Genomic DNA, 27,569 nt, shown 5'->3' on the forward strand with positions numbered 1-27,569 from the left:
TGGTGTAAAGTGACCTTGACTTTATGTACTTTGACCCCCTCGATCACCCCTTCATGTTTGTCCCTGCTGCTTTAATCCTCTTTAAATTTCTACACTTCTGGATGTATAAATTCCTTTTCCCATGTCAGCTGGCCAGGAGAAAAAACAAAAACATGGTGTAAACCAGATCAAGTGACAAAGGCTTCCAGTATCTGACCCATCTTAATGTTAAATACTTGCAGATGACAAGAAGTATTGAAGAAGTGGTTTTTAAAGAAGTAGGACAAGAGTTGACAAAACCCACCTAAGTCCATCCAACTTCCCGATCACATTAATAGGTTCATCACAAGCTTCAAAAACTGAGAATGGGTTCCTTAAATTTAAAAAATTACAAGGTACCAAGTCACAGGGGAGGCTCCACAGGGGAGGCTCCACAAACTCAACACCAGACTGCTTAATAATAGCCATGGCCCAATCTGAAATAAAAATATAAGTCAAAAGCGTGTTCTCAAAACCTCTCCTGGGTAACCTGGGGTCCCATATACCCTAGGCAATACTAGTCAGCTAGCAAAACGATGTTTGTCGCTTTATTGTTTTTTACATCTTGTAGCTTCAACTCCTTTGGGGAAGTTTATAATCACGGCCAGGTGATATTTAGAAGTCAGTTTATGCCAGGTTTTCTGTGAAATAAAGCTCCGGTAAGACTGATGTTTCAGGACCTTCTAAACTTCCTTTATATATGACTTTCCAGTCTTGGGAAAGAAATTTATTTTTATTTTGGTTTTTCACAAAAGTATGAAAGTTTGTAAATGTTAAGGTTTTTGACAATCTTCCGATAAATTGTCTTTTTTTATTTCACTTGATGTACTTTAGCTCTTGCACCTTGACACAGTGTACCTGTTTCCTAGACTATTCATCTAATGTACATGACCTGACACTTAAAAAAATCTCTATTTTTCTTATTCCAGTGTCCAAAACAAATCTCTCTGTTCATGAAGACAAAAACAGAGTTCCATATGTAAAGGTGAGTCTTACAAAATATTATTTTGCTGTAAAGGTGTGTTTTTGTGTACAGGTAGTCCCCGGGTTACATAGAGATAGGGAATGTAGGTCTGTTCTTAAGTTGAATTTGTATGTAAGTCGGAACATGTACAAATTATTTTAATAAATGCAATTAGGATAGATGTTTGTCTCAACATATTATTAGGCAGCATGGTGCCAGTTACTGTATAAAATCCTTACTGTGAGTTAATCACAAACAAAGCAAAAATAAAACAAAAAACTTTATGGAGCCTAGACATTCATTAACCTCTAAAGCAAGCTGTGCTTTGATATGCAAAAAAAAAAAACTGCAGAGTTTGTCTTGTCATTAAAGAGTTACAAGAGCTTGCAGAAGAGCGCTTCTCAGCTGTGTTTATCAAAAAGATTTTTTTCTGCAAGTCTGTTTTTATCTAGGAGTTGTCCATATGTCGGATGTCCCTAATCCGGAGACTACCTGGATATGTATGGCTGTGCGTATGATGTATTGTATTGTTTTTTATTTTCTTTTGTAGGGTTGTACTGAAAGATTTGTATGTAGTCCTGATGAAGTCATGGATACTATAGATGAAGGAAAATCTAACAGACATGTAGCTGTAACAAGTAAGTTCACTTTAAAAAATAGGTCACATAACTTATGTGCAACAGGTCTTGGAGCACATCTACCTGTGTTGGGGTTCTTTTTAAAAGGGGAATGCAGCTATTTCCTTTAATAAACAGCCTAATGATGACTTCAGCAGCTTGTCTATTGGAGTACTATGGAATTCTAGCAAGATCTCAACCACTGGATATGTCTAACTTAGCAAAACAGATCCTTTCATAAGGTGTAAGCATTGGGATACAGAGCAGCTTCTCCTAGTTTCATGTAAATTTAGCAAATTTAAATCCCATTTTTCTCTTGTTTACAAAAAGCCCTGTTGCTTATCACTCCTTTTTTGGCATAACGGGACTTTTTTTTAAGACTTAAGAAAAGAAAGGTGCTAGGTCTTACTAATTCCCTTTTATTTGGTTTGCATTACCTGCTAGTGTCTTTAATGATGGTCCTTTTTTGGTTTGGATGGTCAAAGTTTATTAACATGCCAATATTTATTAGGAGGATTCTATGTTTGCCCGGCATAGACATCTCATATGAGACTTTTTGACTTGACCCTACAAGGCTCCTTAGGGCATATTTGCTAGACAGTCTTGCCAAATAAGCAGAAATTTAGTTGGTGAGTTCCATGGACAAATCCTGATGTCATTTATAGCTTCAGTAAATACTTTTGTAGTGTCCTTTTCTTTTTAACTGTGTAAGGCACTCATGTCTTGTATCTGTTATAAATGGGCAGAACCGACTTCCATAATGCTGGTTAGTTACTTATTAAGTACCTCTATTACCTAACTGCTACCATACCTCACTTCTCAACTTATTGTGCATTACAGAAAGTGCATTCTTCTTGAGAACTCCTTATGCACTCTAGGATGGAAAGGAAGTACCCAGAGGAGGTATCTTGTCACACGACAGGGCTCCCCTATACGGGTTTGCTCTCTACAGTATTTGTTTCAGAGAAATGCTATGAAAGTTGCCCACTTTGTACTCTCTAATTCGTGAAGGAAACATAAACTGAAGGTGATATGCCGGAGTATTTACTGCTCTGTTTTGGAGAATGTGGGGAGCAGGAACTGTTCTGTATTACAAGATTGTCATTAAAGAATAAAGTCCCGCTTTCTGCAAATTGTGTGTGTATATACTAAAAGATGCCATGGCAGTCATGTCCAGTTATCAAGGCCATCCTCCATTGCACCTTTTAGGTTGTTGTAATCAGTTGTACTGAATAAGTAGGCTATTTCCTTAGCATGACAGTATATATATATATATATATATATATATATATATATATATATATATATACACTGTTATCAGGCCATAGTGACTTCATTGTACTGTAATGCACGGATAAAACAAAATGTCAAACCTGTGCTGTAATTTTTTTTTTCTATTTTAGACATGAATGAGCACAGCTCTAGAAGTCACAGCATTTTTCTAATTAATGTAAAACAAGAAAACACTCAAACCGAACAGAAACTGAGCGGTAAACTTTACTTGGTTGATTTGGCTGGTAGTGAAAAGGTAAGTTGCTTTAATCATGCATGTTAAATTGATTTTGATTGATTTGCCGTTTTTTTTTAAATGTAAAATGTTCTTTTTATACCTGTTTTTTGTGGATGCTTTTGTGTATTATTAGAACCTGTTTCCTTTACACTCCTATTTCCCACAGGGGGAAAAATCTACCCAAAATGTTGCAATGCATGCTACAGATCCCTCACTTCCATGCTAGAACATTTAAAGCACAAGTACAGATCTAGATTCCCGGATACTGCAGTTTCATCAGTGAAATATGAACTGTAATTGGTTACTGGGTTAACAAGTTGTCTGGAAAATGTTCTGTGCTTTACTAAAAAAAAAAGAAAATCGGGGGGGGGGGGGGGGAGGTTGAATCAAAAAAGTAGGAGAGAAATTTCATTTTACATGAAACCTTGTTTTAACTAGTGTTACTTTATGCAATTTTACTTTGCTTTTAGCACAAAAACGCTAAACATTTTGTTCTAAGTTTCTAAATGTCTTTCTTTCCAAATGGTTATAGGTTAGCAAAACTGGTGCTGAAGGAGCTGTGCTTGATGAAGCTAAGAACATCAACAAATCCTTGTCATCCCTTGGAAATGTCATCTCTGCCCTGGCTGAAGGCAGTGTAAGTTGTCTGCACACTATTATTAGTTTTATACTCTGGATTTTTGTTTTTGAGGGGTGTTCTCCATGATGCAGTTTGTATTTTACCCCACTAACATTTTCATTCAAGCATTGTTGTTCTAAATGGCTGTGCTGGCCTAGGGGATCACCTCCACAGGCGACAGTTTCTAATCTACTGTTACTCTTCCCGTGTGCTCCTAATAACTGAACATAACCACACTGGTCAACACCTCAACTTGATTTCGATTACCATCTGCCTGAAAAATTTGCTTCCCCACTGTAAGCCTTATAACAGTTAAAAAATGTGTATACAGATACATTAGGAACTATAGTAGTTGTAAATGTATCTGTCTTTTTCTTCACAAGCACCTAGCATTATAAATGCCATCATTAACATATTTGCTAAATAGTATTATATGTCCCTGGTTGTAGTAAACAAAAGCTTAGCCTGCCTAGTTGTGCTAAAAGGAAACAACTGACAGTCACAATTTTATCACTGGGTGCAGTGGGCTGCATTTTGCTGCAGTTCAGCATCAAAGTCTAAAGAATACACACACACTTTTTTTTGTTGCAGCCTTTGCTATGTTTTAGCTTGCTTACTGTAAATGTATGTCCCCACCCAGGTGTATATTCCATATCGAGACAGTAAAATGACCAGAATCTTGCAAGACTCCTTAGGAGGAAATTGTCGGACCACTATTGTAATTTGCTGCTCGCCATCATCATACAATGAGGCTGAAACAAAGTCCACCCTACTGTTTGGTCAAAGGTGAGAAGTACTGTTGAACTTCAGTACAATATCTCTCTCTCTCTCTCTCTCTATCTATCTAGTAATTTTTTTTTTAAAGAAGCAACATTTCAGTGTTTAATCCAGACATTTTTTTAAGCTGGGTCCGGAGAACCTGTAGGTGGGTGGTGGCCCCTGTATTGTGGCCCACTCTTTTGTAACTACCAAAAAACCATACTGTTTTCTTTTCTGTACTGCAGGGGTGTCAAACTCAAATACACAGAGGGGCGAAATTAAAAACTTAGACAAGTTGCGGGCCAAACGTAAAAGTTATTGAAAAAACAATTATTCTCAATAGAAAGAAACAAGAACACATGAGAAAAGCATGCAGTAATATGCACTGGATTGATCTAAATTATGTTTTTAGATCAATCCACTGCATATTATTGCATGCTCTTCTCATGTGTTCTTGTTTCTTCCTTTTGAGATAATTTGTTTTATTTTGCCAGAGAATGCAATATGACACTAAATGAATTGCTGCATTCATTTGGTTTTACATTGCATTCTCTGGCACAGTATAACAATTAATATAGCAGAAGCTCTATGGTAATTCCTGATAATAATCCTGATTATTGAGATTACCTGTCAGTATAAACTTTTCGTTCAATAGACACGAATGATGCTGCTTTAATTCCCACCATCACTTGCATCTATAAAATGCTGGGCCATGCATAGGCAGAGAGGCCGCTGGTCTAGAGACGGGAGTGATGCCGGGAATTGTAGTAGCGGCATTGTACTTGCGTCTATAGAACAGCAGCTTATTATGAACTGCAGCTGGCCTGCAATTACTATTATTGGAGTAGCAACGAACCAGCTGCATTGCAAATTAGGAATTCTTTTGAGGCCAAAAAAAGGATGTGCTGGGTCAGATTTGGCCCGCGGGCCAGAGTTTCACGCCCCTGCTGTACTATGTGACTTATACTTAAAAAAAATTATTGTAACAGAAAAGTGCCGGCTGGTGCCCTGGGCTCAAAAGGGCTGTGGAGGACACTACATTTCTCTACTAGAAATTTTATAACTTGGTTTGGATAGAAGAAACCTTAATTTCTGGGGTTACACATTGTAAAGCAAACATAGTAGTAATAGTATTCATGAATGGAAATTATTTTCACAGTTAGATCTTCGTTCTGGAGAGGAGCAGTAGTAACAATTCTATGTTTTCCTTTGCTTAGAGCGAAGACCATTAAGAACACTGTTTGTGTTAATATTGAGCTCACAGCAGAGCAATGGAAGAAAAAATATGAAAAGGAAAAGGAGAAGACAAAGTCTTTGCGAGCTACAGTTCAGTTTCTGGAAAATGAGCTTGCTCGCTGGCGCAAAGGTAAATCAGACATAGTAAGCTCACTTACTATGAGATCCAAGAATCACAAGGATAGAACTTCACTGATGAACCACCTCCCCTAACTAACCTGAGACTTGAGGTGTGAACGATCTTAGCAGTATAGCATGTAAATAGTTAGATCTGTACCTTTTGCAGTACTTAGGTTACTGGGTTCTTTTCCTCCAGAAACGTTGGCTGTATTGCATTTTCCAAAACAGCATTGGATTCTCTTACAGTTACTTGTGAGTGAGATGGCTTTAGCTCAAAACCATACTGGATAGGTAGATTGGCTTCAGATCAGAACTTCACCTTCAATTCTGATTTTGTTGTAATAGGCATGTTTATTTGTAAGCACTTCTGTGATTAACAGTGACTGTGTATACTCCTTAATTTTTCATATAGAGATAATCTCACCAAATGATTATGGCCCTTCCAACTGGAAGACTACAGTATGTAACAATATATGTGGCTAGTTGCAGTGACAGAGTTGTTGTTTTTGGCCTACAAACTGGTATTGATTGCGATTGCGTGCACTAGAACCTAATTTCTTTCTGTGACCTGCAGGTGAAACGGTGCCTGTTGAAGAGCAGTTTGACAAGGAGAAGGCTAACCTAGATGCATTTGTAGTGGAAAATGTGACGACCAATGACAAGCCACCTGTGACACTTACTGCTAATTTCACGGATGCAGATAGGAGACAGCGTGAGGATGAGGTTGCTAAACTGTACAAACAGCTGGATGATAAGGTAGAAACTCTATTCGCTCCTGTACAATTAGAATATATTAAAACACATGGAGGGTGCAACAAAAAACAGTATCAGACTTGTGAAAGCATAGTAGTGATGTAGAGATCAGCAAGAAGAACCACAGAGAACAGCAGAGTATACAACAAACCCAATAGTGTTACATATCTAGAGTGCTGGTGCCTTTTTAATACCTGCCCACTGGAAAGATAGGCATTATATTTTTTACAGGGTTTTCTTTTTTAAACTGTGGTAACTGGTTTGCTTTTACCATGTTGTGCCAGCTCTAAAATGTATAGTAAAATACAGTGGTACCTTGGTATAAGTCCTTAATCCGTTCCAGATCCTTGGACTTATACCAAACAGGAATTATAACAAACAAATTTTTCTCTTAAGAAATAAAAGGAAAATGAATAATCCGTCCCTCTGAAAAAAAATCCTATTGTTATTGGCATAATATACATTGATGGGGCTGTATGAAATAATTCAAACACTGCTTAATACTAAAATACATCAATACAAAAGCAATTAGATGAAATAAATGAAAAATTTACCTCACCTTTATCTTGCTGAGAAGAGTTGAGTGCCTACTAGGATGGTGCTGAGAAGGAAGGAGGAGATGTTCTGTAATTCACAGAGAGTTATAGCGCAGGTTGTTCAATGAATAGTAGCAACTTACGTACTGACGCTCGTGGACAGTCGTGGCTTTGTCTCTAGAGAGGTAAATAAGGGTAGTGTGTAGTGTTATGACTCATTTTGACCCATACAAGTTCTAGCACAAAGGTTGTATACCAAGCAAAATTTTTTGTGTCCAAACAGAACTTATACCAAGTTGGACTTATTAAAAAGTTGACTTATATCGAGGTACCACTGTATAATGTGTTCGATCTGCTAGATATGGTAAAAAGAACCCTCATGTCCCTTTCATTTGGCAACAAAAATGACTGTCATGTTAAATGGCATTATTGTGTGTGTTTGTGCTTGCAGTTTTGGAGAATAAAAGACCTTCTCTGGTGTAAAGTAGTTCTGTTTCTAATTACTGGTAATGTTGTACTAGCTGAAATTCTAGCAAACTGGCTTTGGTTAATATATTTATCCTTATTCTTCTAGACTATTTTCTTCTGAACACAATTATTTTTTTCTAATTTATAGGATGAGGAGATCAATCAGCAGAGTCAACTGGTTGAGAAACTCAAGCAACAAATGTTGGATCAAGAAGAGGTAAGCTGTATAATAAAATATTGGGATCAACAATTAGAAAAATCTGCTTACTTTTGCCTATTTAATGTACAGCGCTGCATAATATGTTGGTACTATATAAATCCTGTTTAGTAATAATATTAATATATTGTATTTTAATTGGGTTTATCTTTTTATATTAATGCCGATTCTTCTGCTTCATAATAGCCTAGTGTTCATGTCCCAACTAATATATTCTTTCTCACCTTCTCTTCTGTCTTTCATTGTTCTTTCATATGTGAAATTATACATGTATTATACACGTACATATATTTTATTTAAAAAAACATTTGTTTCATAATCATCTGTTAGCTACTCGCCTCCACAAGACGAGATCAGGATAACCTGCAAGCTGAATTGAACCGCCTGCAAGCTGAGAATGACGCCTCCAAAGAAGAAGTGAAGGAAGTCCTGCAGGCCCTTGAGGAACTAGCTGTCAACTATGATCAGAAGTCACAAGAAGTGGAAGACAAAGCTAAAGAATATGATATTCTTAGTGAAGAGCTCAGTCAAAAATCGGTGAGGTCCTGGGTGTAACAAATCATGCTTTTAGATAGAATTTCTCCTGTATTTAGCAAAATTAAGGACTGTACTTGTTCACACACTAGTAACATCTGTTGTGCAAACACAAGGTGGTTGGGTGGTCGGGACCCTGCATTTGATTATATTTACAGTTTCCCAATGTAGGATAATGCAAAAATTAACATTTTATTTTAATTACAGTTTAGCCCTGTTTTTAAGGTTCAGGAATGTGTGCATTCAAATATACAGAGAACTACGCCACATGTATCACCTTCACATCACGTTATTTTATCTTTACGTGACAAAACAAAGTGTCTTGGAATGTGTGCTTATGAGTGGCAAGTAATCACACAAGAAATGTGTGTGTAATATTTATAAATATAATGTATAATATATAACGTAAGACAAGTTGACTTATTATGATATGATATCTGCTCTACATCTGGGAGCTTATAATCTTTTGTCTACTGTAGCCCACAGGCATTAGAAAGCCAGGAAACTAGTGCTGTCACTGAAAATGGACTAATCTTATAGTGGGACCGTCTGTATTTGTTTAGGCACATTTGCGACTTGGCATCTGGATGTCAGTTTCTGGCTTAGTTGCCGCCTGTTATCACATTGAATTCTTGTTGACAAAGCTCCAAAAATCTTTGGGGACAAGCCAAACTTTGACAAATTTTTGTTTTCTTTTTTAATCTGTTATCTTAGGCTATTCTTAGCAGCTTGGACTCTGAACTCCAAAAACTTAAAGAAATGACCAACCATCAAAAGAAGAGAGCTACAGAAATGATGACCTCTTTACTGAAAGATCTTGCTGAAATTGGTATCGCAGTAGGAAATAATGATTCCAAGGTAATTTGTCTATTTTCTACATCTGCTTTTTCTCCCATAAATACATTAAGTAAGTAATAATAATGCAAGCCTCCCTGTTCTCTATGCAGTCCGCTCCTGGCTCTGATACATCCTCACTTAACTCATTTTCTTGATTTGGAAATGTTCCTTAGATCTTCTTTATACAGACATTCTGGAATTGCTGGGGCTTATCTTTTTTATAGGAGCACAGAAATGTTTGTTCTCATTCGGAGTGCTTTAAATGCTGACAAATGTTTAAACTACAGCTATAGGGTTATGCACATGGCTCTTCCAATTGGCATTATGGAAAGAAATATGCAGGCACTTGCCAGACTGTCGGCCACACTATAAGGAACCCCTTGCAACTTCTTGATCCCTAGGGATCAACGGAACCCTAGTTGAATATGGCTGCACTAACCTATTCTAACAGCATGCGGCTTACCTTGTAAAATAAAAATGTATTGTATAGGCAAGTGTTTTAGGACCAAGGTTGCAAAGTACTACCAGAAAAATGTTAAGTTTGCAGATTTTCTTAGGATGCATAGATGTAAAAATAACCCACTGTAGTTAAATAACATTTGAATTTTGTGGCTAATTATTCTTTTGGTTTGAACTATTCTTTTGGTTTGAAGTCCTACATATAGGGGGCGAAACACTAGTTCAAATGTTTTTTTTTTCTTTTTTATTGAATTGGCAATTTTAAACTGATTTTTATCATAACTAGTTGTCAGTAGGCAGGTTCATGAGAACTAATGGTTTGGTTATTTCTCCAAAATAGTCACATCTACCCGGCAATAGATACATATCTCACATTCTGTTTCCTTCTTTTAGCAACCTGAAGTTAGTGGTATGATTGATGAAGAGTTCACAGTAGCCAGACTGTATATCAGTAAGATGAAATCTGAGGTAAAGACCATGGTGAAGCGCTGCAAGCAGCTGGAGGGCACCCAGACTGAGAGCAATAAGATAATCGAGGAGAATGAAAAAGAGCTTGCTGCATGTCAGCTCCGTATCTCTCAGGTAAGTGATGGGTGCTGTATAGAGGCATACTTCCACTAGGGTATGAACACTGTGTATATGGCTTCCTTAAAGCTGACCTCTTGGCAGATATAAAAAGCACAAATAATGCAGTGGCCTATTTATTGATATAATAAATATTCGCAATGGAAGTCCATGAATCTGGCTTTGTATTAAACTGTGGCAATTTTCTGTACATCAGAGCAGAGGGAGAGGGAGAAGCAACACAAAAAGTTAGTCTTTTTTTGAGGCAGTATTTATGCGTTTCCTTGTTTTAATACAGTAGTTTGAATTGAAAGCCTTAGTCTCATGGATGATCTAGTAATCTGAATACACTGTGAACAGTTCTCTTGGGTATCTTACCTATAAGTCCAAGTTAGGTTTAATATAAGTTAACTTTGAACTGTTGTCCAGATGTAAGTAAAATTGGCTTTTATTGCTGCAGACACTCATCTGCAATAAAGGATTTTCACTTACCTGTTTGCATGCACTTGCATCGGATTTCATTCTTCCTTTTGCACCCAGTTTGAAATGGCTAAAGTACCTGAACCTTAAAGAAAATCGGGCAAAGGAGCTTGTGTATATCCCATCACTAAACTTCAGTTTGTTTAGTTCTGCTTGATATATTATAGTCTAGGTTTCCTGCCTCTGTTCCTGGAGCAAAATAACGCCTGCATAAGTTTTACATTATCTCTTACATGAATATCTCATTTTGTCTCCTGTTTATAGCACGAAGCAAAGATCAAGTCACTGACCGAGTATGTTCAGAATGTGGAGCAGAAGAAGAGGCAGCTGGAGGAGTCCGTGGACTCACTCAACGAGGAGCTTGTCAAGCTACGGGCACAAGGTGGGGCTTTATACAGTGTTCAGTTGTATAAACTGTCTGTAGAAGTAATTAGAAACTACTCAGACCTGATATTCAAGAAAATCTACTAAGAATGTTCATTAAAATAGGGAGGGGCAAATTGGGCATGTGTAAATCATTTGCACTCTGTCTTGACATTCAAATTATTTTTATTCATGCCTTTTCAAATATCAACATTGATCTGTTTGCATTACAGGGAAAGTTTTATTGTGCATTAAAGGGAAGCGGTTTAAAATAAATAAAAGATTCCTATTGCAGATTCTGCTCTGAAGCCATAGTTTTATAAGGTTTTCTGGTTTCAGGGTACAGAACTGTGCAGCATTGTGCTCAGTGTTGTGTGCGTGTGTACACGATTTCAAATAGCTGGGCAGTGTCCGCCCTTAAAACTGAATATGAACCTGCACTGGCTATTGTTCCCGGTTTCCTATGACATGTGGATCAACTTCATTTAGTGAATATGCTTTTTTTGGATAGGATCTTGGCTAGAACCAAAACTGGAATGTCAAAATATGTCCTCTTTCAGACCTTTTCAAATAGGGGCCCTAATCTTCTTGATAACACAAAAACTTAATTTTGTCAGCATAGGTTTAATTTTAATGTCAAGCCAAAGGCCATCATTGGACACAAATAAATAATTGGCTGTCTTTTTATTTTCCAGAAAAAGTTCACGAAATGGAGAAGGAACACTTAAATAAAGTACAGACCGCCAATGAAGTGAAGGTAGGTTAATGAGCCTTTTTCGAAACTTCTTTTTTTCAAGTTGTATTTCACAACAGCATATCAGAGAGATTTTTATCCGCTGCCCTGGAATAAGTGAAAAGTGACAAGTATTTATAAAGCTTCAAAATAGGTTCTGGGCCAACCTATTAACCTCAGAAGTCACTTAGAAATCCCCCTGTGTTCTAATAAAGTTTCCTATGTCTTCTGTATACATATAGTAAATAGAAAAGTAATGAAAGGCCCCTAACTCTGCCACACAACTAAAGACTAGGAATGCCTCAAAATAGGTCAGCATGATATATAGATCCGGTTTGGATTAAATTGAAAAGAAAAGAAAAAAAAACTGAATGTTCCATGGAGTACTGGTAAGTCTATTATACAAAAATTGAAATAACATTACCACTGCAACATATCCAAAGAAAGCTGCCCACCAAAACTCGCATTCTATATAGGTGCAACAAAGACACCAAGGGTAACCCTGTTGGTTGGAGATCTATGACAAATATGAGAGTATCTGTCCAGAAAAGAAGAAAGGGTTGCAAGGAGCAGATTAAAAATATAAATTTTTGCCCATAATGGAAAATCTCATGTGTGACTCAAACGCAACACTTTCTATCATCCCTAAAACTGGTTTCCCATAGTAAAGCATTGTGGGGGCAGCAGTATGCTGGGATGCTTTTTATTGTCAGGGACTGAATATTTGTAGGGTCAAGGAAAAATTGATAGTATTCAAGGAAAAATTGATAGTACTAAATACACACACTCATGATTTCAGATTGTTGGTCTTGTTTGTGTTACAATAAAAAAAAAACATTTTGCACCTCCAGAGTGATAAGCATGTTGTACAAATTAATTTTATTTCTAAGTCGGAATGCAACAAAACAGGACAAACATGAAGGTAAATAAATGCTTTTTGCTGTGTATTGTAAGTAAAACAGATCCTGTAACAAAACTGACAAAAACATTGTTTTCTTCACTTAGCATGCCGTGGAACAGCAGATTCAGAGTCATCGGGAAAACCACCAGAAACAGCTGAGTAGTCTGAGAGATGAGATTGACGCCAAGGAAAAGCTGATTACAGATCTTCAAGAGTAAGTAATAAGTATTCACAAACTATAGGACATTTACCACTTTTATGCCTTTATTATACAGCTATCAGACAAATCACAGCCCCCTTCCCTGCAAAGTCACATAAATACCTGTAGATCCTGCCAGTGAAGTCCACTTGTTACTGCGTTCTGTGATGATGTGACAACAATGCTTTACTGCTTCTGAATGCAAGGTTGAGCTGTCACACGCATGTTGGCTTACCAGCTTGTATGACAGCGAGAGCAAAAAATATTGCAGGGGTGTGGCTATCGTCATTGTCACTGCTCATTCACAAGCCTCTATATGAGCTAATGAACACCTGGCCTCTACTATTCCTGCCCTCTGTTAAAGTTCCACTTTCTCAGCGTAGCTCTATTAGTTTACTGAGACACATTGCAAACAAGACAGTCTGCATAGCCTATGGCACATTTAGTAACACAATGGACAATCATGTAATAAACTGTTTTAATAATGGAATGTGAAGTCCTAAAACCATTTTTAGCTTCTAATTAAATCACATAGTATTCAGGTATTTATTATTGCCTGAAAACCAAGCAGCCGTTCATACATTTGTGTGCTGTTAATCTGATCTCTGAAGAATAAATAAGCAGTTCAGTATCTCATAAAATGATGATGGAAGTACAGAGCAGCTATGTTGTAATATTGTTAGTCACATGAGAAATTACTTTCAGGTAACTGTTAAAATCAACATACCTACCTAAATGTGACCAGAATTTTTTTTTTTTTGTCACAATAACTTAACATTTTTTAGCTGATCCCTGGGTAAAGTAAAGCCCCCTCTCATACCGTCCAAGCCTTTGCATGATCATGTGATGCGCCCTGCCTTAGATTGTTTTCTCTTATATTTCAATGCAGAGTTCTTCTTTGGCTGTCCGCATCACTGTGATGTGGAAACTCCCTTATGCTTTTCCAAATCATGCATGCAAAGTGCACACCAAAAAAAAGGACCCTGCTCTAAATTATCACTCCTTTCATAGACACACTTACTTAAATCCTGATGCAATGCAATATGTTTTTTTCTGGCATTGCCATTGCATTGTGGTCATTCCATACCATGGTGTTTGCAGTAATCCAACATTTTGGGAATATGTAAAGACCCCCCCAACTTCTGTGGTTATCCTGGTGCTATGCAGACACATTGTAAGTACTGATCGTAGTACTTGCTGAAATCTGCATGTTGACTGCTCTTGCTCTGTAATGTAAGTTCAGTAAAGTTAATGCACCCACCTTACAGCTATTTTTAGGCTGGTCTAGTTCTCCCCAGTGGTAAAATATGGGAGTGTAAGGGGTTCAGGCAATAATTCCACCAAGCTTAGCGATGTCACCTCTTTCCAATGCAAATTTAAACTGACAAAATATATTGAATTTTTTTAATGTAACATGGACAATACTATTTATTTTAATATGTTTATTTGTCTTGCAGCCAAAATCAGAAGATGATGCTGGAGCAAGAACGTCTTCGAGTGGAGCATGAAAAGCTAAAATTTGCTGACCAGGAGAAGAGTAAAAAACTGCATGACCTCACGTAAGTAAATGTTAATGTACTCTGTCATCTCCAGGTAATTTTTATCTGGTGCAGGGCTAAACATAGCTGACCTTCAGACAGTGCCAGACTGAGATTCTTACAGTACATTTTACAGATATAATACCTGTTTGGTAAATAAGTCTTTGAAACTGCTTTTTAATATTGGAGAAGACCTTGTACTTTCTCGGACTTGGGTACTTTGTAATTGTTCATCGCTTTTCTGCAGAGTAAATTCTAATATTTTGTTATGTTTTATCTTGAGAGTGGCAAGTGATGAGAGAGGTGTTAGTTTAGGGTTTATTTTTTTTTTTTTTAATTGTATGCAGTTTGACCCTCAGGGGATAGACCCATGGACAGACATAAGGAATTCATTGCTAGTGTTCTGCTGCTGCCTTCTTTTTCAGAAATAGGTAACTGGAAGATAAACCTTATAGAGCACTTTACAAAAACAGAGCTTTGGTTAAGAAATGAATTCTGGTAGTTCTGTGAGCTTGTAGTACACATTTTAGGTTTAAAAACTATTTTCATATTTCTGTTGCTTAATACTGGCATTTTTTTCTCAGTTTATACAAAAGGGTAAAAAAGGACCCTTTTAAGTCTGTTTGATAAAGGAGAGTGAAATTTTGTTCATTGCTTAGATTTAATACCTCTATGTAGGTTCCCCCAGCTCACATTCAGTTTTCCTAATATGCTGCACTATTTCTTCAGGGTAATGCAAGATAGAAGAGAACAAGCACGGCAGGATCTGAAAGGACTTGAAGAGACAGTGGTAAGTAACAGCAAAATATGTGTTTATTCAATAATAGATTTAAATTTTTCTGCTTTGGTTTCAGAAACAAATTAACATAAATTTGTTATTGTAGGCCAAAGAGCTTCAAACACTTCACAATCTCAGGAAGCTGTTTGTTCAAGATTTGACTACTAGAGTGAAAAAGGTAATGTCTCGGTTTACTACAGTTATATTTTCCTTTGCTCTGGCAGTCCCTATGTCTGATCAGGGTGTTTTCTCTCTAGAGCGCAGAAATGGACTCTGATGACACAGGGGGAAGTGCTGCACAGAAGCAAAAGATCTCCTTTCTTGAGAACAACCTGGAGCAGCTCACAAAAGTCCACAAACAGGTATCTGCCCTTTCCGCAGAGGTGATTTGTCAGTGGGTTTGGCAGTAAAAAGCAATGTATGCATGTATTTTTTTCTTGTAGTTGGTACGTGATAATGCAGATCTGCGTTGTGAGCTTCCGAAGCTGGAGAAACGACTTAGAGCTACAGCTGAGCGAGTTAAGGCCTTGGAGTCTGCTCTAAAAGAAGCCAAAGAAAATGCATCACGTGATAGGAAACGGTATCAGCAAGAGGTCGATCGTATCAAGGAGGCTGTAAGGTCCAAGAACATGGCTAGAAGAGGACATTCAGCACAGATTGGTAAATACAATATACACATTTATTGGTAATATTGAGACTTGTGTTAGAATACCTACCTGGCATTGTACAAAGGGGAGGAAGATTGTAGGCAGTTGATGTTTTATGGGCTTCCACCCAGATAATTCCATTGCCCTCTCGGAGTTCAAACAGGCCACCATTCTATAATAAATCTTTGCTCTTCTGCAAAGAAAAGGAGTTATGCTCCAGCCCACAGTTTTCTAGATTTTAATATTGGTCCATTTTCATAGCTCCTCTTGACAAGTAGTGAGGTCTGGGTGAAGCCAACATATATAGCAATTATATAGGGCACAGACCTTCCTTGGTGCACAGGTAGCTAACTAAACATTTGTGCAGGCACAAACATTTACTTATAAAGGAAATCTATCCCAGGCGAAGCAAGGTTTATACTACTGACCGCACTTGTACTTTTGCCTACAACTTTTTTTTTTTTTTTTTAAACTTGTGCAGGGTTAGTCAGTAAATAAAGTTAGCATTTTGCAAGCTCATGCCAAGATTACTAAAGTAGAGTGACTTTACTCATACAGGCTGGTGGCCATATTGGATAAATACAAGTTTACCTACAGCTTCTATATGGCTTTTTGAAAAGTATTTTTATATAATGTGTTACATAATTATATTTAGGCTATATTGTGTTTCTCAAAATATTTTCCATATTCTTGGACAATTTGTGAAAGTCTCACCATGTTTTGAAAGGGTTTGCAATATACTTATTCCTTCTATTCCAGTATCTGGCAGCTAATACTACTACTACTGCCGTCCCTTTTTGTTACAGTTTAACATAGTCAAAACATATACTAAAGTCTCTAGGCCAAATTTAAAATCTTATCTGACTTTTGCAGTCCACTTATTAACAATTTTGTTTCTTTTTTTTTTTTAAAGCTAAACCTATCCGTCCTGGACAGCACCCAGCTGCCTCTCCAACACATCCAAATGCAATCCGTGGGGGAGCCGTGTTCCCTCAGAATAGTCAGCCAGTGTCTGTTCGTGGAGGAGTTACTAAACCCTGACAAAATGTAAGTTCTTAGAAATGTTTGTTCTTATTATCATCTGTTTTTTATCAGATTTATGTTCAGAGTATTCTTGATATTTCATATTTATTTAAAGTGGCAATTCAAGATCAAAAGTTCAAAGTTTATAAAGATAACTCATTTGCAGTCCATTGAGTTGGACCACAGCAATGGACTTTAAGTAATTTAAATGATAAGAATTCCCTCTTGAACTGAATAGCCCACTAGTTTCTCATATGTTTCATCTATGTTTTGTGGCCAAAAATAACTTCATATCGATGGGAAACCCTATTAATAAAAAGAAATGTATGGTAAATGAGCTTGTATTGCAGAGATGTGCTGCATATTTTTTTATTTTCCCAGTCATACAAAGACAAGCTGCACCCGCAGAAAACCAAAGCGGTGATATCTGTGGATTCAAAATAATATTTTATATAAAAATGTTTTATTAAAAAAAAAAAAAAAAAGTGATGGCTATGGGCTATTTATAACACAAGCTGTAATGGAGTTACAATTATAGTTTTAGTTTTGAAAAAAAAATCATTTTAAACAAGTAATAAATATATTTACAGATACTAGTTTCTCTTTTTCTTCTGTATTGCAGGTGGTGAAGGATAATTAAAGTACCTATCAGAGTGACAGCAGTCGCCCGATGGCCATTATTGGGGTTATTTACCTGTTTGGGGATTGTAGGATTGTTTTTTTCCAATTGTAATTTATATCTGGCCTGTACAGCTCTTCCTTTATTCCCAACAAATAATTTCCTTTTTCGGGGCGAATTCGTAACGATTTGCAGCAAAACTAGAGTGCAATTTTAATGTATTTGCATACAATATGTAATTTAACGTATATAGCTCCATCTATTGCACAGTTTGTTATCCATGTCTTAAACTTAGTCTACACTGTGCCAAGTCTGAATGTATGTTTCTGGTTAAGTAGAACCTAGCTAGGTCTCGAAATCTTTCGTCTTGGGGACATGGAGCAAATGTTAACGGTTTATCACACTTCCAGGTTAACCTTTGCAACTGCATAACACTACTGCTTTATTATTCAACAGCAGTAGAGAGCTTTCTGAAACGACTTCATTAAACAGTGACGCTAAGATACAACACTGTTGTTTTGTACAGTGTGCTTTACACCAAGCTGCCACCATATAAACTAGCATAAAATCTAAATTTACGGTTTCTATGAGGCTTCTCTACTATTATCTAGTGGACTGGCCGGTTGCCATGCTATTTTTCGGTTTAAATAATGTATAGTAATGAGATACGGGAATAAAACTTTTATACATGACAATAGAAATTCGTTGTTGACAAACATTGACTGTCCTATCACGAGCATTAATGTGTCACAACGTTACTGCTGTGAAAACATTCTGCTTCGTCTGTTAATAAATGTGTATGGGATTGTCATGAGCTATTTAATCATTTTACTGTAATAAGGAGCTTGCACTGGCATTTAGTGTGTGTCTGTGTGTGTGTTTTTTTTTTTTTTCGTTTTTTTTATATTCTTTTTTTTCTTTTTCTTTCTCCTTCTAATACCACTTATAAGTGTCTGGTTCAGCTAGCAGATCATACATTCCTTGCAACGGTGGTTTTCTGAAATATTGTATGTGTAGTCACTGAGAAGGAGTGTTTTTTTTTTTATTCTGTCTGAACCTTTACTATTCCAGTTCAGTTCCAGTTCCATAAAATCCAGTTCATTTGAGTAACACTAAGGCCCGACTATTAAACAGCAGAGCCTTAGTGTTACTCAGATTACCTGGATTTTATGCTACCTATTGGGAATTTTATACTTTTTTCTTCTTCTTAGAAATAGTTATGGGAACGTGTATTTAAAGGGAACATGACAAAAATATTATAAATTTGCATTTCTGTACTCTTCTGCAAGGCTGAGAAGTTTAAAGGAGAGCTGTTTTGCTCTCTGGTTTCACCCTTATGAATGGTAACAAAGTTAGGCCGGTTCTTACATGCTCAAAATGTCCATTGGAAGCCAGCAGGTCATATGATCAGAGTCAGGTGTTGATCGCCTCATGGCATTTAAGACAAAATGGTCATGGTTTTCTTTTTCTCTTTGAGGATCAGATGAAAGGTAATGAGGTAGAATAAAAAAGCACACTATTGCTCATTGCAACCTATCAGGTTTCGTTCTAAAACAGTGATTGCAATGGACAACACTGTTCTCACTATAAGTTTCACAAAGCAGAACGTTTTCTATACTAGTATTAGTAGGACTGATCACCATCTGTGGCCATGTTTACTAAAGAAGAAATATAACATGCCAGTTAAAGGTAACGTGTACTGGGGGAAGTATGTAGACTGCCACTGCATTCCTGATAATCCAGATTGCCTGGATGTGAGTCAGTGACCCAAAAGGGTCATACAAACTGGTTGTTTTTTTCCAGGGCAGTGGCTCAAAACTACTGAATTGAGATTACAACCAGCAGTCGTATGCATCCATACTTCTCTCAGTAAGTTTTCATCAGGATACTGCCTTTCTATTACATAGAAACAGGGTTTAATTGCTAATGTAAACATATATATTTGTTTTTATTTTGTGTGTAGTTAGGGAGTTAATGTCATTGGTTTGAATTCTACCTCTTCCAAACACATTGAGATTACCATGTATAGTTTAATTAGTTTTTTGTCCTTTTTAAAAATATAATGCCCAACTCTCTAGAAGAAGTTTGTTAACCACTATTTCCAGTTCAAAAATAGTCAGTGCTTACATATAAAGCAGTCTTCCACCATGCAAGGTGACTTGTTGCCTACTTAATGAATTCACAGATACATTGCCTATAGTTTCGGCCATAGTCTCCTGCTGGTATAGTTATTTAAATGGCGTTTCCTCTACTGCTTTGGATAGTTGGCTGAGTTTATAGGGCACGGTGCCTGATATCCTATTTATAATACACGCTTTGCCTGGTCATTTGCAGTAGTTGCATGATACTAGTGTAAGCGGCAGTAAGATTAATAGACTCAGGCCATAAATATATATATATACTTGATTTCTAAGTGGCTTTAAATACCTATAGCTGTCTATCACTGTTACGTTTTAGAATTTTATTAATTTTAATGTGTACACTCCAGATCTGTAATTTATAACTGCAAAGCCGGTTCTGAGGATGGCAGGGCACCTCATTGTAACCTTATTTTTGCAAATACTGACCTACTTTTAAAAACAGTCAAGTTTAAACACTAATACCTTTCTGGGTTATTGAGATCAAATTCTGTCCAGGGGCACAGTATATGATTGGTTATTGGGGTGTCAAATACACCCATCACAGTGGAGGCAGTGATTGTGTGGGGAACAAATATACAACATGCAAATATTACTAAGTAGAACACATAGGTTAGTGTTGGGGCATCCGCACTGTGTTAAACATTAGCTAACTTCGTAGGCATCTGTTTCTCAACCGCAACCATCAAAATTGAACATTCTCAGAATTGGAATTGAAATTGCTAGCCCAGGATCCCCAACTTTAAATGGCCACCTGCCATGTCTAAGTGCCATTGTACTTCAAAGTGGTGCAGGTTTACGCTACTTTGTTGTCTGCTTATGCTGCAACAACTCTTTCTGCTGTCTTTGCACACTTTCTCATAAGTCTGTTATCCTATGGATAAAATCAAAACAATGCTTTGTCCAAACTAAACAGAGATCAAAGAGGTGGACACACTCCCCCCACAGTTTACATCTCTATAGACCCTTGGTGCCCAATATCTGTTAAGGATTTGTTTACGCATCCTACAGATTAGCTGCTAGACAAATTGAAGGTGCAAAAGTCCCCATGTTTTTGTTGTGTGTTTTTTTTTTTTTTTAATATTCCTGTTTAGAAGATTGGTGACACACTGCTATTGGTATGTAGCACGCTTGGGGAACACTATACAAGCCTGTGTGTCCGTTTTATATAGAAATTTGTGGCTTATACAGGCTTTCAGTGTCCTTTTTGTCAATTGGTAAATAGTCAGTTTGTTACATAGAAAGACTTTAGCTTTCTGCAGGTTCTGATATGAGAACAATCAAGGGTTAAATATTCACATTTAGGTACAGATTTTAGTTGAAGGTCTGCACATTTGTATAGCTATAAAACCTAATTACAGAGTTCACAATGTATCTTCCCATTGCATTATTGGATGAATTTATTTGCAAGAATGTTGTTTTTGACCATTCTTTACAATATTACACATATGCTTCTAGGGAGTGGTGAGCATACACTGTTAATAGCCCCTGAACCAGCAGGGTTGAGAAATGCTGGCATTGGTGCACTTTAGCAGAGATCTGCCTCACACCATACGTGTCAAACTAACAGGAAGCAGAATATTTTCAACTATTATCCACTTTGTTTTAACAGAACTTCATGATATAATTTATTTTGCTGTGTCAAAAATACAAAAATGCTTGAAATAAACATTAGTCTGAAGCTTACACAAGAATTAGTATATTTTCTCTTTGCCTCCCCTAAAAACTAGCCTATGGTAAAGTCTCTCCAGGGTTCCAGATAATATACTTCATGTTTTTTTCTTGATTGTGAGCAATAGAAGTTCCTGCTCTAAAGGTTGCAGATTGGCCCGACAGGTGAGTGTAAATTGGCAAACTGCATATTTTGTGGATAGCACGTGTCCCCCTTGGATCTATGATGTAACAGTGTGTAATAATTAGGCCAGTGTTACCAATATAGGCCCAAAACTTGGTGGAAAGCTTTCTACAGATATGAAACAGGCACAGATTAGTAACCACCAACATCCCATCCTTATAATTGTGTGTTTTGTCGTAAGTTCTCTGTTAACCTCTTTTATAACTTTAGGCAAACCATTTTCTACTTAGATCACTTTGTTCTCGGAACTTCCTTACCTTTGCCAGGCACTTGTGCGTTGGGGGAATATAGTAAAGAATCCTATTTATTCTTGATTATCAACTAAGTTATTTGCATTATTTAAAAGCTATAGACTATTACTGGTGTTAATGAGAAAATAAAACCAGTAAGAGGTCTCAATCATGTAATTCCAATACATCCACTCACATCAACTTTTGGAACATCATTTACGTCAGACTCTCTGCATGCTGTAAATGTATGTGTTTAAAATAAAAAGGAAACTTGAAAAGGAGTTTACATTTCTTTGTTTTTTTTAGGGCAAAGGAATTCGTTACTGCAGTGCTTTTATTGTGATTGAAATGCTGAGGGGATGAACTATGAAGAGGTCTTTTTTTTTTTCTTCTTCTTCTTTCTTCTCTCTCTCTCTCTATAGCCTGGATAAGGAATATGGTCGAATGTTAGTGGACACCTGGCCATACCCACATGGGAGAGTTTTTACATCTCCCGTGGGCAGCATGGTGGCTCAGGGGTTAGCATTCCGGCCTTTGCAGCGCTAGGTCCTAGGTTTGAATCCCAGCCACGACACTATCTGCATGGAGTTTGCAGGTTCTCCTCATGTCTGTGTGGGTTTCCTCCGGGTACTCAGGTTTCCTCCCACATCCCAAAAACATGCAGTTAGATTAATTGGTTTCCTCCTAAAATTGACCTTAGACTACATTAATGACATATGACTATGGTAGGGACATTAGATTGTGAGCTCCTTTGAGGGACAGTTAGTGACATGACTATGGACTTTGTACAGCGCTGTGTAATATGATGGCGCTATATAAATACTGTATAATAATACTGTATAATAATAATAATCCCTAAGCTAAGCTGTCTGGGATTTCTTTCCCATTTAGCCAAAAGAGTAGTCATGGGATCAGATACTGATTTTTGACTTTGCTTGAAATTGGAGGTTTAATTAATCCTAAATGTGTTCAGTAGGGTTGAGGTCGGAGGTCTGTGCTGGCCACTGAAAGTTCCTTCACAACAGATGTGGCTCTGTGCCCAGTCAGCGCTGTAAGGATGTGGTTTAAAAGCACACTGAAAGGGGCTTGCTTTATTGCACTGAATGTTAATAAACAGATGAATGATTGGTCAGCTTTGCTGAGCTGACTTGATGGAACCTAATTGGCTTGCACAGAGCTCTGAGCTCAACCCAACGGAACACCTTTAGGATGATTTGGACTTCCAATTGCACCAACGTGAGAAATCTTTACAGAGCTGATTTTTGCACAGGCACAGTCATTCTGAAGCGGAAAGGCCTCCCCCCACAAAGCTTTCTCAAGGTTGGAGAACTGTATAAATTTGTATACCAATAATAATAATTTTTCTTTAAAGCACCTGAGCTTTATAGATTGGGGGCAGTGCATCATAGTTACGACAATATGTTGTATTTAAGATGTGGGGTTGACAAACATTCAGCCATGTAGTGTAAGTGTTGGTGTACAGCAGAAAGCATCTGAAACTCAGGAATCTTAATACATTTGTAGCTGTGGAGAAAATAAAGAAAAATGCAGATAGGCCATAGATGTACTCAGACCGTGGGTCTGTCATTTTGTACACATGGAGACCTAATAAATACTACTTTACCAATCATTTATCTATTAACATTCAATGCAATAAAAGTAAAACATTGCTGGAGTTTCTGAAATACTCCTAGACTATCACTTTAGATATCCTCAAGTAAAAATGTCAGAATTATCTGTCGACAATTTTTGCAGCAGGTTTTGGTCTGTTGGTAAGAATGGCTAATGTGGTGCATGGAAGAGTTAAAGATCTTGTCAACCTACTGGAAAATGGTGGAAGCACTTATTACCTCCCAGGAAGTGAGCAACAGCCTGATTATTTGCAGAATTGATGAACATGTGGAGTGCTATTCGCCAGTGATGGGCTGGATTTTATATTTTTTGGCTGAGACTTTGTTTTTCCCCTCATCTTTTTTTGCTGCATCACAAAATTTAGAATTTCCATTTAAAAGATTATTTGAATGCGCCATATAGATATCCACTTAGGATCAGCATTTGCTTTGTTTCCATACAAACCATTCTTATTTGTAGAGGTTCCAGAGTTTTAAAAACCAAGAATATGGAATGGATGGGAAAAGTGGTTATATTTGTAGTAAAACAGCATATATTGCTGATGAGAACCATTCCTTCATCTCTATTCCGAAACATACTCCGTTTTTTTGCTCCTAATGCTATCTAACTACTAATCCTACATAGGACCTTTATTGTACCAACAGTTGGCTATATGTTTATCATAAGTGGCTAAGATTTAAAACTTCAACTTTTAATTCAGTTTTCTACACTACAAATCCCAATGTAATCTACCTAAAAACCTTTTAAAGGAAACAAACCCAAATATTTCAGACAAATAGATTGACAATATTCTGTGAAAAGTTTGCAGAACCCTCCACCCTTAACAGTAACAATTTATCTTTTTTTTTTGTTAATTGTTAGAACCCACACAAGGATGGACAGTTTCTTGACTAGTCCCCCCCTCTTTTTTTAAGCTATATCCATTTAACTGGCAATGAAACAATTTATACGACATTCAATCTACAGCTGTGTTTTCCAACCAGGGTTCCTCCAGAGCAGTGGTCGCCAACCTTTTCAGACCGGTGGACCACTAAATTTACTGGCTCTGGAAACTTCCCCTTTAGTGACCTCATGATACTGGAACCTGCCCACTTCCCTGAGCCTGGGATCCGTACGAGAGGCATGGTCCGTGGCCTTGGCCGATGAGTCTGGTGCACCGACCAAAGCTGCGGACCACCGGTTGGCAACCGCTGCTCCAGAGTATTTTAGGGATTCCTTGATCAATTAGCAATTTGTGCCTCCCAGGTCAGTTACCACTGACACCAATTATCTTTTTGGCTTTCTTTAAGGAGTGGCATCCTTCCAACTGACCACCAGGCTAATATACTGTAAGCTGTGCACATAGTAATTCTAGCAGGAGACCTGAAAGTTACTTCCAGGGTTCCTTCATGTTAAAAGGTTCAGAAACACCTCTTTAAACAGACCCTTTATTTTCTAAGTAATGCTTCAGTGAAGTTATTACTGTCTCAAAAATGAAGTCCCCTGGTTTCCACCTAGCTTTGTAACCTATTAATTTGAAGAGAACAGAAAGTGAGAGAAATTTCCCTCTTGGTTCCTGGAACAAGTTTTAGGATTTCCCCCTCTGGTCCTAGTGACCATATAATGGTTTTTAAATTACTGGGTAATGATCACCAGGAATAAAAGGGAAAAACTACAAAGAATGGACAGGGACAGTAATAAACACGTGATAGAGGTTCTCCTACTTCTGTAGGGGAAAATGGGAAAGTTTTTGCTATACATAAACTCCAAATATATTTAGAATGGCAGCTCATATGTAAGTGTCTAAATTGCCCCCCTATGATTCCATTTACCCACATAAGCGATGAATACAGCCATGCATTGTGCTGGGTGTCCAGGGCCAGCTGTAGATGCTCCAGCCTTGGAATCATTTTGTGCACAAGCTGGGATGAGGGAATGTCTCTGGTATGTAATGGAACAGATAAACCAGCAAGTGTTTTCTTCCCCTCCCATCCTCTTTGCACACAGTGAGGGTCAGGATAGGATCATGGCATTTTTCTGCTTCCTCTTCAGCTGTTGGCGATGGATCTGTAATGAGCAGTTTTGTTTAGGAACATTTTAAGAATCTGTGAGTCACATTCTAAGTTTTGGGAAAGACTTTCTGAGACGTTGGGCCAACCACCATTCTTTCAGGCTAGTGAGGAGTTGGAGTTTGTTAGGGGTAAGGCTGCAGTTCATTTGCAGGGTAACTTACATTTTCAGAGGGTTCATTTAATTTACTATTTTTGGTATCCCAGTATTTGTATTTTGAAAGGTACTGACCACACACTGCGAACCAATCTACAACTTATTTTCACTTGCTACAGAATAGCAAAATTCCCTTATTTCCTTTGGGGGCCAAAAAATGGACATTGCAGGCCCGAGTTTGACACCCCTGATCTAGAGGAAGCATTTTGTTTAACCGTTCAATAAAATCCTGACAGCTGATAACATCCTGTTCATTTTGACTTTGCTACACTGCTGTTTTACATTGTTTTCAGCTATCTCCATGGATTACAGAGCTCCTTTCCTTATAATATGACTATAAGGAGAGGCCTAACATACTTAGGTTATGTACATGCGGCAAATGATTCTCACCCGATACGAGCTGTTGGGCGAGAAACTAACGTGTACATCGGTCGTTCAAGGGTCCATCGTGACAAATTCACAAACCACCGCAAAAGAAATTTAAGGAAGAGAATGCAAGGGTGGATGCTGCTCGCCTCTCCAAAGAACAGAACAGTGCTGTATGTACATCTTTCAGTTGTTTATCACTGGAAACAATTGTGAAAGAAGACAATGTCTTAGTCCATATTTGCAATAATTGTCTTTGGAAATGAACGAATAATGGCCAATTGTTTGATAATCGTTAACAAAAAGTGCACAACAACGCAGAGGAATGTCGCTGGAAACAAACAACCGTCCCAGCGGATCGGATTGGGCGACCATCATTCACTAATCATTATGTGTAAGGTTCAGTGAGCGTGGATTGTTCTGCAGTACACTTTCTCCGGTACACGTCACTTCCTGCATCTATAAACAATCGTATCTAGTGTGTGTACATTATTGGTGGATTATTTCTTCACGTTATGCCTTTTCCACTCTCCAGGATATCATTAATAATCAGTATTTATATAGCCCCAACATATTACGCAGCACTGTACATTAAATAGGGGTTGCAAATGACAGACAGATACAGATAGTGACATGGGGAGGAGAGGACCCTGCCCCGAAGAGTTTACAATCTAAGACGATAGATGTCTTCTACTATACAGGAGACGGTTGAAAACTGGGAAGGCTGTTGGATTCTGTCCAGGACTGGAAGCATGAGACTACCATAGATCAAGCCATTACGTCATCTTCATTGGCAGGGTCCCAATCTATCTTCTACCCATGGCCTATTAATTTACTGTTCCTAATACAACTCAGAGGGAAAATATTACATAAAAGGGAGTAATAACATATAATAAAATTAAAACAGATACAAATATAAGCAAGTATTTTTCTTCACTGGCCTGAGTTCTCATTCTGGCAGGGTTGGCACTATGGTGCAGTGTGGGTACTGTGGTACCAAGTGGCAGGACTTCAGCATTCTATTATTTCATTAATGATGGTCCCAATTTATCCCAATAACATCAGAACTCTGGAAGCACCAAGACAAGAAAACAATGCCTACCAGTTCCTGGGGCCCAAGGAGTAAGCAGCACAAGGCCATGTGTGGTCCTCAGGCAGCAGGGTGCACACCCAAGCTCAGAACGCTTGCCAAGTTTCAGATGCTCTAACTGTCCTTGTGCAGTTATTTTCATTCAATTTAAAACCAATCATTTGAATCTTGCTGTTAGGGGGATACAAATAATCAACACCAGAGATTCTACGTTTATCTAAAAATCAGTTACCTTTACCTTATTTGTAAGTTTTTTTTATGCAGCTTATATAAAAAGAAATATCTGAGGATGGTGCTATTAAGGTTCAAAAAGTCCCTGTTGGTGTTACAATTGTGCTTTTACATTACACGCCCCCTAGAGGAGGCTGTTTGACTATGCAGACACCTAGGGCAGTTTGATGCACTCAGGCAGCTGGTCCAGAACAATGAAATGCAGATGACGCTGGAGTTTGCGAAGACAGGAAATGACTGAATGAGATTGGAAAAGATTAGCAGCATTGGAAAAAAAAAGTATTATGAGAACGGTTATATATATATATATATATATATATATATATATAT

General features: G+C 37.6%; 1 protein-coding gene across 1 annotated transcript in view; it reads left to right on the forward strand.

Annotated features, from left to right (window-relative positions):
- The window catches only part of KIF5B (kinesin family member 5B), a 44,920-nt gene extending 22,924 nt beyond the window's left edge, over window positions 1–21,996 (forward strand). The window contains exons 6-26 of the mRNA XM_072412660.1: window positions 948–1,003; window positions 1,533–1,620; window positions 3,003–3,127; window positions 3,642–3,746; window positions 4,369–4,514; window positions 5,705–5,853; window positions 6,418–6,599; window positions 7,749–7,817; window positions 8,148–8,354; window positions 9,066–9,209; window positions 10,041–10,229; window positions 10,956–11,073; window positions 11,750–11,811; window positions 12,793–12,902; window positions 14,345–14,446; window positions 15,155–15,215; window positions 15,310–15,381; window positions 15,461–15,565; window positions 15,647–15,863; window positions 16,764–16,897; window positions 17,496–21,996. Coding sequence (XP_072268761.1) covers window positions 948–1,003; window positions 1,533–1,620; window positions 3,003–3,127; window positions 3,642–3,746; window positions 4,369–4,514; window positions 5,705–5,853; window positions 6,418–6,599; window positions 7,749–7,817; window positions 8,148–8,354; window positions 9,066–9,209; window positions 10,041–10,229; window positions 10,956–11,073; window positions 11,750–11,811; window positions 12,793–12,902; window positions 14,345–14,446; window positions 15,155–15,215; window positions 15,310–15,381; window positions 15,461–15,565; window positions 15,647–15,863; window positions 16,764–16,891 — 2,435 coding nt within the window. The 3' untranslated portion in view covers window positions 16,892–16,897; window positions 17,496–21,996. The remainder of the gene's footprint in view (window positions 1–947; window positions 1,004–1,532; window positions 1,621–3,002; window positions 3,128–3,641; window positions 3,747–4,368; window positions 4,515–5,704; window positions 5,854–6,417; window positions 6,600–7,748; window positions 7,818–8,147; window positions 8,355–9,065; window positions 9,210–10,040; window positions 10,230–10,955; window positions 11,074–11,749; window positions 11,812–12,792; window positions 12,903–14,344; window positions 14,447–15,154; window positions 15,216–15,309; window positions 15,382–15,460; window positions 15,566–15,646; window positions 15,864–16,763; window positions 16,898–17,495) is intronic.
- The last annotated feature ends 5,573 nt before the right edge of the window (window positions 21,997–27,569 follow it).

This window comes from Pyxicephalus adspersus, chromosome 5 (genome assembly GCF_032062135.1).
Source record: "Pyxicephalus adspersus chromosome 5, UCB_Pads_2.0, whole genome shotgun sequence".
NCBI classification, from domain to species: Eukaryota; Metazoa; Chordata; class Amphibia; order Anura; family Pyxicephalidae; genus Pyxicephalus; species Pyxicephalus adspersus.